The 16,777-nt window shown below is 36.3% G+C and overlaps 1 protein-coding gene across 1 annotated transcript; it reads right to left on the bottom strand.

Moving 5' to 3' along the window:
• Positions 1–3,460: 3,460 nt before the first annotated feature.
• LOC109060295 (sodium/potassium-transporting ATPase subunit alpha-1-like) lies at positions 3,461–9,440 on the bottom strand. Its single transcript, XM_042717075.1, has 22 exons — positions 9,334–9,440; positions 8,867–8,980; positions 8,623–8,682; positions 8,082–8,285; positions 7,892–8,005; positions 7,680–7,814; positions 7,480–7,597; positions 7,110–7,378; positions 6,666–6,974; positions 6,414–6,548; positions 6,139–6,331; positions 5,844–6,019; positions 5,566–5,702; positions 5,341–5,491; positions 5,098–5,266; positions 4,866–5,020; positions 4,661–4,784; positions 4,372–4,517; positions 4,141–4,271; positions 3,908–4,009; positions 3,674–3,765; positions 3,461–3,591 (listed from the first exon to the last, which is right to left on the bottom strand). The coding sequence occupies exons 1-22, from the start codon at positions 9,343–9,345 to the stop codon at positions 3,563–3,565; spliced, it is 3,075 nt and encodes a 1,024-aa protein (XP_042573009.1). The 5' UTR covers positions 9,346–9,440; the 3' UTR covers positions 3,461–3,562.
• Between the last annotated feature and the right edge of the window lie 7,337 nt (positions 9,441–16,777).

Here is a 16,777-nt window from a genome sequence, read left to right as displayed (position 1 = left end):
CTATATACAGGATGTGTGGAAATGCCAATCAGAACAGAGATCACATCAATGACAAGAGCAACAACATGAGGCAGGAAGTACAGGGCGGAAAACACACAGCCTTTTTAGTCAGAAATAGACCTTTGCTTTCCTCCACATCTGCATATCAGGTTACTGGGGAAAGTATTATATGTCGCACACAGAAAAATAATATCAAACAAACTGCTCCTCCCATATGCTGTGGTTGGGAAACCCCCTTCACCTTTAGTTGAAACACTTATGACTAGCTCATAACCACAGTAGTTACCATTCTACAGCTTTCTGCTGATGAAAAAACACCTGTATATACTTGCACAAACTTGATATTGACCCTGAAAATTATATTTATTTGCTCATTGGAAAAATAAACTCATTTGCTCAAAGAATAAAAAGTCCAATTTTATCAATGCATTTTGATGCAAATGATGATTTTTATAGATCACACCAGAAAAAAACAAAACAGAAACTAAATGTGTGATATGCAAAACAGTTATGTTGCCATTTTTGAATAATATAATAATTACAACAAATACTTGATACGGCAGTATAATTTATCTCACAGTATTGTCACTGAGTGACTGTGGCAAGTAATTGTGGCAAATTTTGTGAGAAATTGGAAGAAGCAAGAGGACTGAACCCAAAACTCTTAAAGTAACATGATGACACTTGGTAGATTTTTTTTTTCCTCAAACAGCAATTTTAAATTTTCAAAATTCATAATGCAATCTACTTAAGATACCGGCACACAGCATAGTTTACCTCTCTCTCTCTCTCTCTCTCTCTCTCTCTCTCTCTCTCCCTCTGCTCACATACACAAAAAATATTCATGCACTCACTCAGTTTAAAAGTTAATGTTCTTTATATGTTACTAAATTAATATTGTTCGATAATAATTGTTTAAATAAATATAATAATTGATGCTTTTGCCCCCATCCTCACCCTTTCTTACTCTTTGTACCACTGTATTATTGGACACTTTCACTTAGGGAATAAAGTAATAATGGCAGACTGTTAAAAAAAAGATTTTAAACACTGGTAACCTAAAAAGATCTCGGTTATGTATGTAACCATAATTCCCTTAAGGAGAGAACGGAGACATTATGTTAACATACTGATGTGTGCTCTCCGAAATGTGACCCTGGAGCACAAAACCAGTCTTAAGTTGCACAGGTATATTTGTAGCAATAGCCAAAAACACATTGTATGGGTCAAAATCATTAGGACATTAAATAAAGATCATGTTCCATGAAGATATTTTGTAAATTTCCTACTGTAAATATATCAAAACTTAATTTTTGATTAGTAATATGCATTGCTATGAACTAAATTTGGACAACTTTAAAGATGATTTTCTCAGATTTTGTCTTAACTGTCGACTTAATGTCAAAAGTGACTGACTATTGCTTTTTACAGTGTTACATTAAGACTGCAGTTATTTTTTTAAGGTTTACTAGAGTCAACAAGTACCCCTTTTGTGTGCATGTTAGTGCAAGCAAAAAATAAATAAATAACTATAAAATAAAAAATGTAATAGTGAAGAGCTTTTTTTTTCTTTCTTATGGTGATCTGACTGCAGATACGTTCATGATATCATGAATTGGCAGCGTCTCTGCCAGCAGTTTCTCCGATATCATCACCGTTCACAATTCTTCCACCAGCTTTTTTGGGCCCCTAAGTCAAGTAGGAACAGTTTTAATTTGACCTTTAGTTCAAAAATTCAGGTTTTAACTAATCTTTTCCTTACATTAAGAGGAAATTATACAATGGAACAATCAGTACTTTCCATGTGCATCAGATGTGCTAGGTCTCAGGAGCTGGAGATTTTAACTTCAGGATCATCTGCAACTCATTTTTATACATTTATGTGCTCAACAAGAAGGGGCAAAGTAGCCTTATTAAAACATGAATAACAATAATTAAATAGGGAAGCACCGAAACTTTGATGAGAATGATTCTAATTTTATTACATTAAGTGTAAACGGTGACTGATATTGGATTAACACGATATCACACACAAACAATACTTTGGTAAAAATTCAAAATGTTGAGTTTTATGTTCATAACAAATGATAACCAATTTGGTCAATCTAATTGGGCAATATCATAAATATGTTTATATAGGCAAATAAGAGCTGACAGAAGACTGATGAGAGTTACTTCAGAATAAATTACATTGCATTAAAAAAAAAAAGTAACTTTTTTAGTTGCTGAAAAATGCAATTCTGGTTTACATTAACACTGTATTGTCTCCTTTGAACAACATTTGAGTATGATACAGGGATTCCCATGTCTGTGATTCCTATGCAAGCAAATATGTACCTTTATGCCACCATCCTCCCTTGTTTTAACCCCCAAAGACAAAAGTGAATATATATAAATGCATAAAACTTTGTATAAACCATACAACTGCAACCTTACCTGACGCCATAAAAAGTAAAGCCAGTGGAAAAAAATCTACACAACAAACAAAACCCTATCAGAAGGTAAGAGAATCAGAAAACCTTGTGAAGAAACAAACAGTCCAACAAAGACAGACAGAATCCACCAGACCAAGCCCTGCTTTCCTTATTCCAGTTCAAACTGTGGTCCTTTGGATTCCAGGACACCACTCCAAATCCTCCTTCCAGCCACTCGGATCCATGTGTGTCCAAACCAAGTTCACAGATTTGTTCCCTGTCATCTCACCTACTTCAGGAGCCATTTAACTTAATTGTCATAAATCAAACTATTAAGCACTAATTTAGTTTGGACTTGTTTTGTAAACAATTTTCTGTTTCATCAGTTAACGGAGCCTCACAGCCCCCATTTCAGCTTTACTTCCTAAAAAGGTTTGTAGTATAACACAGCTGAGAATGACATCATGGCACAATGTTTTTTACTGGGATGTATGACTGATGTTCAGCGTGTTCTGCTGGTTTCACTGATATGTATAAACATCCCACACAGCATACACGCCACATGACCCTTAAGATACCAAGAAGTTTTCTAACTCTCAGTATAATAAGTCATGGGTTCAATTTCCTGAGAAGGCTGATAAATATAGAGTGATCTATGTAAACTGAAAGCAGTGCAAGTGAATTTGCATAGAAGTGTCTGCTAAATGCAGCAGCAGTGCATTTATAGTCACATTAAACTTTACTGTTGCTGTCTTGTTTTCTGTCAGCATTGAGAAGCAGCATTGAGAGTGTGACCTATGCTGCACTGAATAAGCACATTGTTTTTTTTTAATCATGCTAATTTAAATGCTGGCAGCTGGTTAGGTTAAGGTTTGGTTGATTTTCTTTGTCTATCAGTAGACCTCTGCTGGTAGATGATGTAACTACACCATGACTTTATGCTGAATTTATAGATGGCTTTTTATTATTTATATCACCTTATATTATATTATTATTAATATGTTCTTTGTATGGTTAATTAAAAAAAAAACACACAAAAAAATCAGTTCAATAAAATTTGACATTTATTTGCTGAAAAACACACAGACTTGTATCATTTTGAGACAAATGTCTCAGAGAATACGTTTTCAATAGAATGTCGTCTTGATTTAATAGTATGTTTCTTTTTCCACCCAGCCTGAAAACAAAATAGCACTGACATTAGAGTTTATTCTTAATTTCTTAAAGCAATGAAATACTGTAGGAAAATCTGTTATTACCTCCTGGATTCTGTCGTAGAAGGTATTTTCTAACTTCATCATAGATGAAGATGAGAAGTGAGTATGGGACGGCAGTGAACCACCACAATGGCCTGCATGAAAAAACACAAGGATTTTTTTAATTTTTCATTGTTTCAATCCCTTATGCCATTATAAGTCAGCTAGACAAAAACAATTTGAATGTGAAGATCCCCAATTACATGTGTGCAAAAGTCATACAGTACATCCACTTACCTCAGAGGATACATTCTGACAGCAACATCCATGCCTGGGCAGTAGGACAAGAAAGCTGCCAGAGCAGCTTCCTCAAAAAAGGCAAATATGAGGACTTTGTTTCTAGGAAAGAAAGAAAATAACAAATTGTGATAAGGCTTTAAGGTGAGCAGCCTCGAGCTGCAACTGAACAAACAGTCCACCAAAACGTTATGGCTTCTTTGAAGCTTGTTTGCATCCCTTTGTTTACATACTTCATTCCCTGCTGTACGATGGAGTTTCTTCTGGTCTTTACAATGATCAAGTCACCCCACTGCACAACCACAATACTGATGAAAAATGCTGTGTGGCAAGTGGACTCTATAATCTTTCTGGCCTCAAAGGTCTGCATCAGACAATTAAAACACAAGAACAAAGTCACATTTGTTCTATAATATAGAAGCTTTTTTGTTTCACATTTGGCTTGCCAAAGCTTTAACACTTACCCATTGTTGACCATAGCTATCTTCCAGGTCACTGACAGATCTGTCTTCCCAACCAACTCGAAGTCCTGGCAGATAACTGGGCCAGAATCCATTCTCACTCATAACCACGATGTAGGTAAAGAACCCTGCAACTGCTTGGATCATACCTAAAAAGGAAAATCACGACAGTAAAATGAATTGCTTGCCCATATTCATATATGCTTATACTAATTGTATAAATGTATAAATCTTTGACAGATGCTATGTGAAAAAATTCAGAGCTCTCTTTATAGAGTAAGAATGTGCTTACCGATTTGACCATATGCCATACTGATAAGCCTCGCGTTCACCAGCCTGTCTGTTTGAGCATTTCTGGGTTGTCTCTTCATGATGTCATTTTCTGCATTTTCATAAGCCAAAGAGATAGCGGGAATCTGTGGCAACAATTAAAACAAGTTAAAAACAGATGGATAATTTAACGGTAATATCTCTATGGTAATAATCATTTTTCTTACCAGATCAGTGCCCAGGTCAATGCAGAGAATGGTGACGGTGCCCAAAGGTAGAGGAATACCAACGAGGACGAACATGAGGAAGGGTGACATCTCAGGGATCTTACTAGTCAGCGTGTAGGCAATAGACTTTTTTAAGTTGTCAAAGATTAGACGTCCTGACGCGGAAGAAACATTCAAAAAATAAGTGTCAAAGTGACCTTGATAGATCTAAGTTCTCAAAATCATGACATACCTTCTTCTACTCCAGTGACAATTGAGGCAAAGTTGTCGTCCAGAAGGATCATGTCAGCAGCCTGTTTAGATACATCAGATCCAGCGATACCCATAGCCACACCAATATCAGCCTTCTTCAGAGCAGGAGAATCATTGACACCATCACCGGTTACAGCTACAATGGCACCCTGATGAGAGAAATAAAATGCATTAAAATGGTACTCGATAGAATCAGATAGATAACTGTCTGACGGTACAGTACCTGTCGCTGACAACCTTCCACGATAATCAGCTTTTGTTGTGGAGAAGTTCTGGCAAACACGATTTCTGTATGGTATTTGAGGATCTCATCCAAGTCACTTTCACTCATATTCTTTAGTTCTCCACCATGGACCACACAGGCCTTGGCATCTCTAGAGATATACTTTGCATTAGCACACGTCTAGAGCAATTCCACATCTGAAACTGGTTGAGATGATTGGTTTACCTTGGATTGACCTCTGAAACAGGAACGTTCAAACGTGCAGCAATGTCTTCCACAGTCTCGTTGCCTTCAGAGATGATGCCAACACCCATTGCAATAGCCTTAGCGGTAATTGGATGGTCTCCAGTAACCATGATAACCTGTATGGGAAGAGTCGTTAATTTTAATTACTTTGAATGAATTACCTTATTTGGAATTGAATGGTCACAAGTTATTATTATCGGAATAATTTAAAATGGGCACAGTATATTAAAGCAGTAGATCTTCGATGATGACAACACCTTGATTCCTGCACTCCTGCACTTGCCCACAGCGTCTGGTACAGCTGCACGAGGAGGATCAATCATAGACATGAGGCCAACAAAACACAGGTTCTCAGTGGGGAAGTTCACTTCTTCAGTATCAAATGCAAAACCCTCAGGAAACTGGTCATCAGGGAGGGAAAAGTGGCAGAAACCTTTGAGAGAGGTCACAGAATTATTCATGTGCTGTATTTTACAATTTTTTGTGTTAATTTTCTTCTATAACCATAAGTTCAATGCTTATCCTGAGGGGAATTTCATAAGGTGGCTTTACCCAGCACTCTTTCTCCAAGACCTCCGAGTTCTACGTAAGCATTTTGGAATGAATCTTTTATTTCATCGTCCAAAGGCTGCTCTTTTCCTTGAATCAAAATAGTAGAGCATTGATCCAAGATTCTCTCAGGGGCTCCCTTCATCACCAGCAGGTGCTTAGACTCTGAAGAATTAGGATTCTTGTGGATTGAGAGCTAGAAAAGGCATATTAAAGGCATATTAGGATGACCAGTTAATCTAAAAACCAATCTCTAAAGAACACCTCAACAAAAATACCTGATACTTGTTGGTGGAGTTGAAAGGGATTTCACAAATCTTTGGGTAATTCTCTCTCATTTCAATGACTGAACCGCAGCACATCTCAATACACTTCAACAGGGCGGACTCTGAGGCATCGCCAGCTGTTTCTCGCTGCAAAACAGATTTGACAAAGTTTTCACTCACAATAACATTACTAAATTAGCTACTGGAAGTTGCAAGTCCTAGTGGAGCTTGTATAAATGTTAGGATAACTAGAGGGAAACTCACGCTAAGGATTGGGAGATGGCTCTGTTCAGCACGAAAAACAGCACGATTGCAAAGTCCAGCAATACGTGAGAGGGCGGCCCAAGTAGCCGAGCTCTTGTCAAAGGAGGCTCCACTCTGGTTCTCTGTGGTGTCTGCTTCATGAATGTGGTTGTCAAACCACATGTGAGCGACGGTCATTCGGTTCTGGGTCAAAGTTCCAGTCTTGTCAGAGCAGATGGTGGAAGTCGAGCCAAGAGTCTCCACGGCTTCGAGATTCTTCACCAGGCAGTTCTTCTTTGCCATACGTTTGGCGGTCAGAGTTAGACACACCTACATAAGCAGACACAAGCTAAGTAATCACTTTTGGCTTGAACATACTAAAATATGACCAGGATTTATTGATTAAAAATGTTGAAACGGTTGACTAAACAACCAAAGTATAACTAAACAATCACTCTGACTTACAGTTACAGTGGCAGGGAGACCTTCAGGTACATTAGCGACAATGATACCAATAAGGAAAACAACAGCTTCCAACCATCCATATCCGAGAATCAAGGACAGGATTAGAAAAGCCAAACCCAGGAAGACTGCTACACCGGAGATGATGTGGATGAAGTGCTCGATCTCTCTAGCAATTGGTGTTTTTCCACCATCCAGACTGGAGGCAAGTGATGCAATACGACCCATGACAGTACGGTCACCGGTGTTGATGACAACCCCTCTGGCAGTACCTGGGTTTTATTATATTCAAGAAATTTAGTTGTTCAGTTTGTTCAGCTATTGTAAAATGCATGCAATGTATCCAATATAATACAGACACTTCTTCTAGTACCTTCAACACAGTTGGTAGAGAAAAACGCAATGTTTCTCGTCTCCAATGGGTTCTCATGGGAGAATTCAGGAGTACGAGTCTGGGGCTCAGATTCTCCAGTGAGGGAAGAGTTGTCCACCTGGAAAGGTAAAATGTAAGTTTCATAAAAAGGCATTGATGGGAAATATCACAATTACATTCAGAAGTGCTTTAGGTCTTACCTTGCATCCATGTGCAGCGATGATACGAAGATCAGCTGGGATCTTGTCTCCACCTTTGACCTCCACAAGGTCACCGGCGACTACCTCATTCGCAGTGATGACCTTTTTCTCTCCGTCACGCACGACTAATGCTTGCTACACAACAATGAGTACATTCATGCCACGGGAAAGCTACAACTGAACATGAATGATTTAAAAAGCCGTTACTGTACCTGAGGCACAAGGTTCCTAAAAGATTCCATGATCTTAGAACTCTTGGATTCTTGATAGTATGAGAACCATCCGTTGACTATGACAACAAATGCTAGCACAAGTCCCAGGTACAGCTGCAAAACCACAATTAGGGAATTTTAGAGAATGTATGACAATATAGAGTACATAAAAATGAAGACTCTCTCATACATTGTCATTCGCTGGTTCTTCGTTAGACGCAGCCTGAATTCCATATGCTGTGAAACAAAGAAATGCACCAAACCACAGCAGTGTCTGGAATCCACCAAAGAGTTGTGTGCAGAACTTGACCCATTCTGGAGTTGTTGGAGGTGGGGTCAGGGCATTAGGTCCATCACGCTCTAAGATCTCCTTTGCACGGGAAGAAGACAAGCCCTGCCGTACGGTATGAACATTGAGTAATGTGGAGACCAAAATCTTAAAACTAGAGGCTACTTAACCAACATTTGTAAATGTCTATACAAATTATTATGCAAGACAGTAAAGCGTTTTGACTAAACAGGACAGGTATCCTTAGCTTAACATAAAACATTTCAGTTTTATCAAAAACTCAACTTGTGCTTTTTTTCAAACCAAAAGAGTGTTCATTAACTACTGTAGTTTTTGTCTCCTCGTATTTTACATAAAAGGAGGCAAAACACATAATTTCGTAATACATAAAATGTACTAAAAAATATAACATTTCCAAAACTCTCACTAAACCTCCGCTCACCTTATTAAAGTCAGTACCGTACTTGCGAGAAAGTTCATCCAATGTCAGCTTGTGGTCGTCCTACAAAAGAGCAAAACAGCTTCAATCTCAGTCAGCAGAGAAAATCTATAAATCACATTTTTGAATTCACATGTGCAGAAAATAATTAAGTAATGTAGTCGAGAAAGTATTGAACTTTTCTTGGTAGTTATAGTTTCAGATCATACCAGATATGTTACGTGTAATGTATATATTAATTTCTCACCAGCTCCACTTCTTTCTTCAATTCGTTCACATCCTTCTTCTTTTTTTTACCCTTTTTGTGCTTTTTGCTTTCATCCTCAGAAGTTGCCGTCAATGTGTACTTATCATTCCCCGTCTATAAAACATAATGTATATATGATAGAAAAGTTAACACCATACCTGATTGGAACAGAGCCAAAGATGAAATCAACACAACAAATGGAACATCAGCAGAATAAAACAATCCAGCAAAGTGACCAGGATCACTGCGGAAAGCACCAGCATGAGTTTCCATGCTGGCTTACTGTATGCTGGTTTGGTGCTAGTCTGTGGCGCTGATCAACCAGCATAGTCTGGTAAAGCTTGTTGACCAAAGAAGCTTTGCTAGTTAAACTATTTAAGCATCCAGTTTGGGCCCAACCAGCTCACCGCCATCCAAAACACAACATATGCCACAAGATATGTTCAAGATAACAGCAGTCCACTCACGCCAAGCCCCATCGTCCCAGTTTATTTCAACCCAAAATCTGTGGTTTTGGATTTCAGAAGTCCAGTCTCTGGAGACACAAGTGCAAGTGTGTCCAATCCAAGTTCACATAATTTATATTCTGTCAACTCACCTGTGTTTTGGGGAGGAGATCTGACAAATTTTGGGAGGGGTTTAGCAACTGTCATCCTTAACCTTTTATTTTAACCTTTCATTTATTTAACCTTCATCCATACAGGAAAGTCATTTTGGTGACATCGATGAGAAGGACTCGGTTTGATGTTGCCAACAGCAATTTACCACTATTATATTTATATCTACTACTAATATTTTTACTACTACTATATATATATATATATATATATATATATATATATATATATATATATATATATATATATATATATATATATATATATATATTAGTTTTACTTATTTATTAAGCTAAATAAGTCAGTTTTTACACTTTAAATTTTAAATTTAAATTGAACTCTACATTCCTTTTGTGCAAAAAGTCTAGGCATGTGCACTTAATTCATAGTAAACAATGTGAAAACAGTGTGTTCACGCCTGAACAGAAGGACAGGAAAGTTGCCAAAGCAGTTCAACAAACAGACCAAAAAGTACAGCTTGGTTTCTAAGAAATAAAGAGGATAAAATAATGATAACTTTCATTTTCGCCATTGTGGCCTGTGGGGCGGTTGGAGGTGGAATGAGGAGTCATGGGCTGGAACTGAGCAAACAGCTCACTCTGATAAATATCAGTCCAATGGTTTATGACTGCTTTGAAGCCGAAACATTTGTTTACATACTTCACTCCTTGCTGTAAGCCATAGGTGATCAAGTCAGAACTCACAGAGCACACAAGAGCAACAGATCAAATGTCTGAATTATTGTCGTTCATGTATTTATTTTGTCTGTTATCTAATTTTATGTATGACTTTTATGTTCCCTGTTAACCAGACTAGCATGGCTGAGCACCAGCATATTCTGAATGATGGTGTGCTGGTGCTTTCTCAACCAGGTTAACCAGCGAAGGAACCAGAAAGATCATTCTGTGACCAGCATTACCAGCACCAGTATGTCCGTTCTGGTCCATAAGCAAGACCAGGACTAAACCACCATAAACCAGCTTGGACCCGCATAGAACTTCATGCTGGTGTGAGCTGGTATTGACTGTTGTCCACTTGTTTATTTCATGACTGCGTCAGCTGTGCTTTTTGTCATCTGTAAAGAATCTGTGGATTCAGATTGATTCTACATGTGGGCAGAATCAAGTGCTATAATTTGTGGATTTGTGCTTTGGTATTTGGTCTTTTGTGTGTGTTTTGTAAACCATTTTTTGTCTGTTATCAGTCAACAGAGCTCTCAAGGCCTCATGTCCATCACAATGCCTCAGACGTTTAGTCCACACTCAGGCCTACAGATTTAAGAAGTGTAGGTGGAACAGTGTTTTATGTTACTAATCCAAAATTATTTTGGGTGAATCATGTGATTACATTTAACAAGAATATATTTTTTGCTAATGAGAGCAAAAATGGCTGAAATGGCAAAAAATGAGCAGCCAAAAAAATGATAATGAGACAAATATTTTTTCACAACATTTTTTTTTTTTTTTCTGTTTTTTTTTTTCTTTTACAAATGATAATTTTATCTTCATATGTAGTCGTAATATAAAACTACTTTTAATTTAAAAATAAATAAATAGCATCATTATGTAACAGAAATCTGCCATCAAAGGAAAAAAAAAGCATAAAAATAATAAACTATATCATTTACACACTTGAACAATGATTCACAAAATTTCACATCTGGTCAGTTTAGGGCTGTTGAAATTGTATAACAAACTTTAACAGTGCAATGCAACATCTGAAAGCTGGTCATATTAATAATGTTTTTAATATTTCATCTGTTTAGCAGGAGTCCACTTCTGTAAGTGGTTTTGCAGCTCAGTAAATGCTCCTTTTGGACTGAACAGCAAGTTCTGAAAGTTACAGTATGTTTACATTGTACATCAAAGTCTAGCTTTCAATATAGAAGAAAAAAAATCATCATAATATGACACCTTTCAATCTACTCTTAACCTTTGACCCACTCTGTCCTGTGGGTCACATTTCAAAGCCAGTTCTGCTTTTTATGCTTGTCCTCATTAATGCAGCCATATTTAGTTTTTTTGTTTCTAATAAAAGTCACTTATTAACCTCATATCATCAAATATAGGTTTAGAGTAGCAGCATAACCTGTTTCCAGAATCAGTCCATCATTACAGTGAAAGCAGGCGTTTGGTGATTTAACAGAACAAGCACTCTTGTAATACTCAGAATTCCACTGAAAAAGAAAGTTTTTTTCTTTACGTTGAAAAGAACATGTACAGTAGGCCTCTCCTTTTCCTCTCAAAATGTAACAGCAATCAATGAACACATGATATGATGAACAAATAGCTAATAACAGAGTACTGAGGAATACTGAGAGAGACATAGAGGAGATTTCAACAGTTACATTAGGATTTCTCAAAAGCAAGACAATCAAAGACAATCTTAGTGGGTTCGACATTTAGGTTATTTCAATATAACTTTCTTATCTATTCAGATTTTTATTTTATTTTTTATTGGTGCTTAAATAGCTTCTTTATTGGAATCTATGCTATACATTAATAACTTTTAAGATTCACGGAACCATCTCAATGCACAAAAGTTCTTCAGATTATTAAATGTTCTTCACTCTTAAAAAAATAAATAAAATAAAATTATTTTAAGAACAGTTGTCTGAAAGGGTCTTTTTGGAGAAAAAATAAATAAAAGTTTCTCTAAAGCATAGCTGCAAAAACTTGCTTTTGAAGCATTTATTTTTAAAGAGTGTAGTGAAGATAAAAACGGACCGTGAGTCAGTGAACAGCTAGAATCTGATGAAGACTGCTGCACACACTGTCACTTTAATAAAGCAAGATGTCTGAGTATCCCCATCCTATAAAAATCCTAAGTAACAGAATTCCGTGAGAAGAACGCAGAAAACGTATATGACATCATCACATCAACATTCTGAAAAATAAAAAGGTGTTGTCACTGCTGTTATGACAACATGAAACCTCAAAAGAACCTGTTTGGAAAACAATTATGAAATTTAATAAGTAAAGGGCTCAGTTCCTAGTGGGACTACAGCAACATTTCATTTTAAAAGTTTGCAGAATTATACATTAGCAATTTCTTTTTGTATATTTTTTAAAATAGATCAGATTTTTCTCACATGTGCGGTTTACTGTAAGACTGCTTGTGTTTCACGTTCTTATGTCTTGCATGTTTACAGATGCTATGAATAGCCAGAGGTCACAGCTCTGAAACGAGTTTGATGAAGCCGCATGCTGTCTGATCTGTCTCTGAAAATCTCCCAAGATTTCTCAGAATATCTGCCAGAGTTTGTTCTGAAACAGAGTTTGTTCTGAGAAGTTCTGAGAAAGGCGAGTTCTAATCCAATTTGTGTTCACAATCATATATATATTGAAGAAAACCTTTATTTTTTTTATTTAATAAAAATATTTAATCTGGAAATATTTTCAAAATGGAAATAAAAATAGGCCACGTACAAATTTATGGCAAGGCAACTTTGATATCCAGTCACATTATTTATTTATTTTTCTTAGTTGTTTTACTTATATTTGTTTATTTATTTAGATATAGCACACAAACTAAAAGATTACTTATTTATTTGACATCATAATGTTTTCATCCTAAACTTGGTTTTAATCCTGCTTGCTCTTAAAGTTCAGGGTGACCGGTGTGGAGGTCAAAGCAGATTTTGAATGACTAATTTGATTGACAGATGCAAGAACAGAGCAAGGACAAAACAACCGGATGATCCATGTCTGACTGTTTTTTGTTCTGGATACAGAACAAGGTCAAAGGTCAGAGATTTCCGCCGCTTAAAAAGACTTAAAAACTACACCCACGGCAGACAGAAGACTTTTACACAGAAAGTGCATTATGAAGATTCCCAGCTAAAATCATCGTCGATCCAGAAACAATGAAATGTTGTGGCACTGATACGCAAAATGTCAAATAAGCTGTTGATGCAACAGAAAAAAAACTAAACATCTTCTGAAGAAAATATTGAAAGGAATTGAAGATGATACTGAGAATTTCTTTCCAGACCAAATTGACTGTTTTTAGTTTCAAAAAATTGAAACCATTTCTCGATGCTTAGAGAGGACTAATAGTTATTAGAAGTATAGTTTACAATAAACAGTAGAGAACTGGCCTTTAAAGGACTTGAACAAACACTGCCTGTGTGTTACTGGTGGAGCAGACACAGTAAGAGACACATACTGAGAATCTTCTAGACTTTCCTCTCATCCGTATCAATGTCCTGCAGATGTGAGGAAGAACAGGACTGGACTCGAGTCACATTACAGCTGCAAACATCCCAACACACTCTGGATTGATGTGCACTGGAGCTGTTTGTTTGTGGTGCAATGCTTTCCCTCTCCACTGGGTGGCGTGTTGGTACGGAAGCCTGAGAGGCCATGCATTTGTGTTTCTACATTTTCTTGCGAGCTCAGCATAAAAACTTTTCTCAGAATTTCTAACTAAAAAAAAAAAACAAATAAATATTAAAAAAGGGTACATGCATACTGCAGCTTTATATAGTGTTCATACATAGCATATAAAGCTGCATTATGCGTGTACATTTTTTCTTATGCCAAAAATTGTAAGATTGTGAGATTGTAAAGAAAAACATGCTATGCTGAGCTCCACAAGAAAATTTAGAATATATATCCTGAAGGAACCCTTTATAAATATTTAAACTTTTGTTACTTTTGGACTAAGAAATACAAAATACACAATAGCATTTTGTCAAGATCACAAAAAAAATAACATAATACAATTAATAAAAAAGAATTTATGATTATATAAAAATGCATGAACTCTTTCATAGCACATAAATGTAGTCATATATAGTCACTTTCAAGAGCACACATATGATAATACATTTGATAAAAAATTATCTACACACATTATGTTACCTTTGCAGTTTGCACCAAGAAATATAAAACACATAGTTGCACAATAGTCATATTCAAAACTCATATATGCATGTAAAAAAATTGCATAAAATAATGAAATTAATATTCACAAATTACAGACATATATCATAAATCGTATTATATATATTATAAACAAATACTCATGCAGGCAATGAGACAGCAGAAAATGATCAGACCTCAGTGAAATGCATTAATGTAGAGCTCATTAGTCACCTGATCTGAAGCCGAAAGCTCTTATTCAATTAGGTCGCAGTTGAAACCTGGCAGAATCTCTGGGATGGGGATGTGAAGAGGAGGTACTTGAGTGCAGTTGGTGATATTAATGCACCAAAAAGCTGGTTTGCCAAATGCTATAAAACTCACTAAAGTGAAGAGAAGCCAATAGCCCTAATGGCTCAGCTCAGCCTGGAGGAAAACCAATGACCTTAAACAGTCACATTACCAAAAAAAATATGCGTGATGGTAGTGTTTGAGCCTGAATGTCTGTAACAAAAAAATAAATAAATCCTTACAGTTAAACAGTAATTTGTGTGTATGAAAACTGTTTTGACCAAACAATTCAAATTCCAAAACAATCATACAATATGAAGCTTCGTAATTAATTCTTCATCGAAGCGACAGATGGCGCTGTTTTCCTTGCGGTTGATTTTTTTAAAGTGTGTTTTCATTTCTCGCCACTAGATGGTGCTGAAGCGCTTTGTACTCAGACTGAGAGCTGGAGGACAAAATTGATGCAGGTTCATCCACTGAAATCCATCATTCATTAGTTTACTGAAGAATAACTGCATTGTGTTGCTTCAGTCCATGACTGGCTCTAAATTAAAGGCTTATGCAACCAACAAATAACTTTTGGTTTATTATTATAGTCAGGTCAGGGCACCTGGATAAACAGGCATTGAAATGACAGTAGATCTCATGTCAAACAGAGCAAGGATTAAAAACTCTGTGTTTTAGTTAATACACAGATGAATATTGGCTATGGAACACTTGTCTGGTTCATTTGTATTTCTGTTTGTGTGTCAGCATGTTCAACCATCTGCTGGTTTTATTATTTTCTGTTGTACAGGAGCTCTATCCAATGTTTCGGCCTAAATAATGGCAGCAGTATTTCCATCGTGTGTCATGTGGACTGTAGATTAGCTCAATCGCTGCTAGAATGTCAGATTACAGGCATTGTTCTTCTGAACGCTGATTTTAATAGCCAGACAAGCGTCTCCTTGTGCTGTTGATAAAGAGCATTTATGTGCGTAAATGGCTGTTTGCATTATGGACTACATTTGGAGCTTGAGAATCATATTATTTTAAAAAAGAAGAAATAAACATGACTAAATAACAGCTTTTGTATCAAAGTGACTGTATAGAGGAGATTTTTATTGACGCCTAAAAACAGAAAATAGAAAATGTTATTTTTTTTTTAACACATTTGTTAACACCTTGAAATTATACATGAAATACTAATGATATATTCTGAAGTTTTTTTTTTTGTTTTTTTTTGTTTTTTTAATTTTGGTTGGGCAGTAAAATTTGGATATATTATTACAATTCTAAATAGCTGTTTTCTATGTGAATGTATGTTAAAATATAATTTATTTCTATGATCGAAGCTGTATTTTCAGCATCATTACTCCAGTCTTCAGTGTCACATGATCTTCAGAAATCATTCTAATATGATTTGATGCTTTGATAAATATCTCTGACTACTATCAATGTTGAAAACAGTTGTGCTGTTTAATATTTTTTGTGGATATCATGATACATTTTATTTTTCAGGATTCTTTGATGAATAGAAAGTTCAAATACCACTGAAACAAATCTTTTGTAACATTATAAATGTCTTTACTGTCACTTTAAAACATTTAATGCTGCTGAATACAGCAGTGTATAAATATATTTTATTTTCATTTATATAGAGTTTAGTCAAGAAAAAAAACCTTGAAAACACTGAATGGAAAATGATGATTTTATCTATCAGTAAACTATTGCTGGTGGAAAAAGCTGTGACAGTTTCTTCCATATTTTCTTGCTCCATGGAAAGAAACAGCAGCATACGGGTTTGAAATAACATGAGGGTGAGTAAAGGACTGACAGAATTGTCATTTTTATCAACACTAATCCTTTAAATTAAGTGTAAAAGAAAAAAGGAAAGGAGGATAAACTTGGCTGTCTGTAATGTAATCACGTCTCCTGACTCATGTTCCCGTCAGATAAATGTGCACTACAGCCTCCCCCGCGCTGCACGTGGGATCCGGCTCAAAGCTGCTGGACTGTGTAAACAACGGAATGTTTTGGAATCTCTAAGAACTATTCCATTGTTCACAGCCATGTGAGACGGAGTCAGAGGTCAGAGGTCAGCCACAGTGGCATGAGGATGAGGGCTACGGACACAAGGGCGAAGGGACGAAGCTAAA

This window comes from Cyprinus carpio, chromosome B1 (genome assembly GCF_018340385.1).
Source record: "Cyprinus carpio isolate SPL01 chromosome B1, ASM1834038v1, whole genome shotgun sequence".
Taxonomy (NCBI): domain Eukaryota; kingdom Metazoa; phylum Chordata; class Actinopteri; order Cypriniformes; family Cyprinidae; genus Cyprinus; species Cyprinus carpio.
The sequence above is the reverse complement of the archived record's forward strand: the minus strand, read 5'-3'. Positions and strand labels throughout refer to the sequence as shown.

Excerpts from the sequence above, each read along its gene's own strand:
- LOC109060295 (XM_042717075.1), bottom strand. Across the intron at positions 6,549-6,665 it reads GCCATCTCCCAATCCTTAGC|CGAGAAACAGCTGGCGATGC; the intron begins GTGAGTTTCCCT and ends TCTGTTTTGCAG. Across the intron at positions 4,010-4,140 it reads ATCGTACAGCAGGGAATGAA|AAACAAAGTCCTCATATTTG; the intron begins GTATGTAAACAA and ends TTTCTTTCCTAG.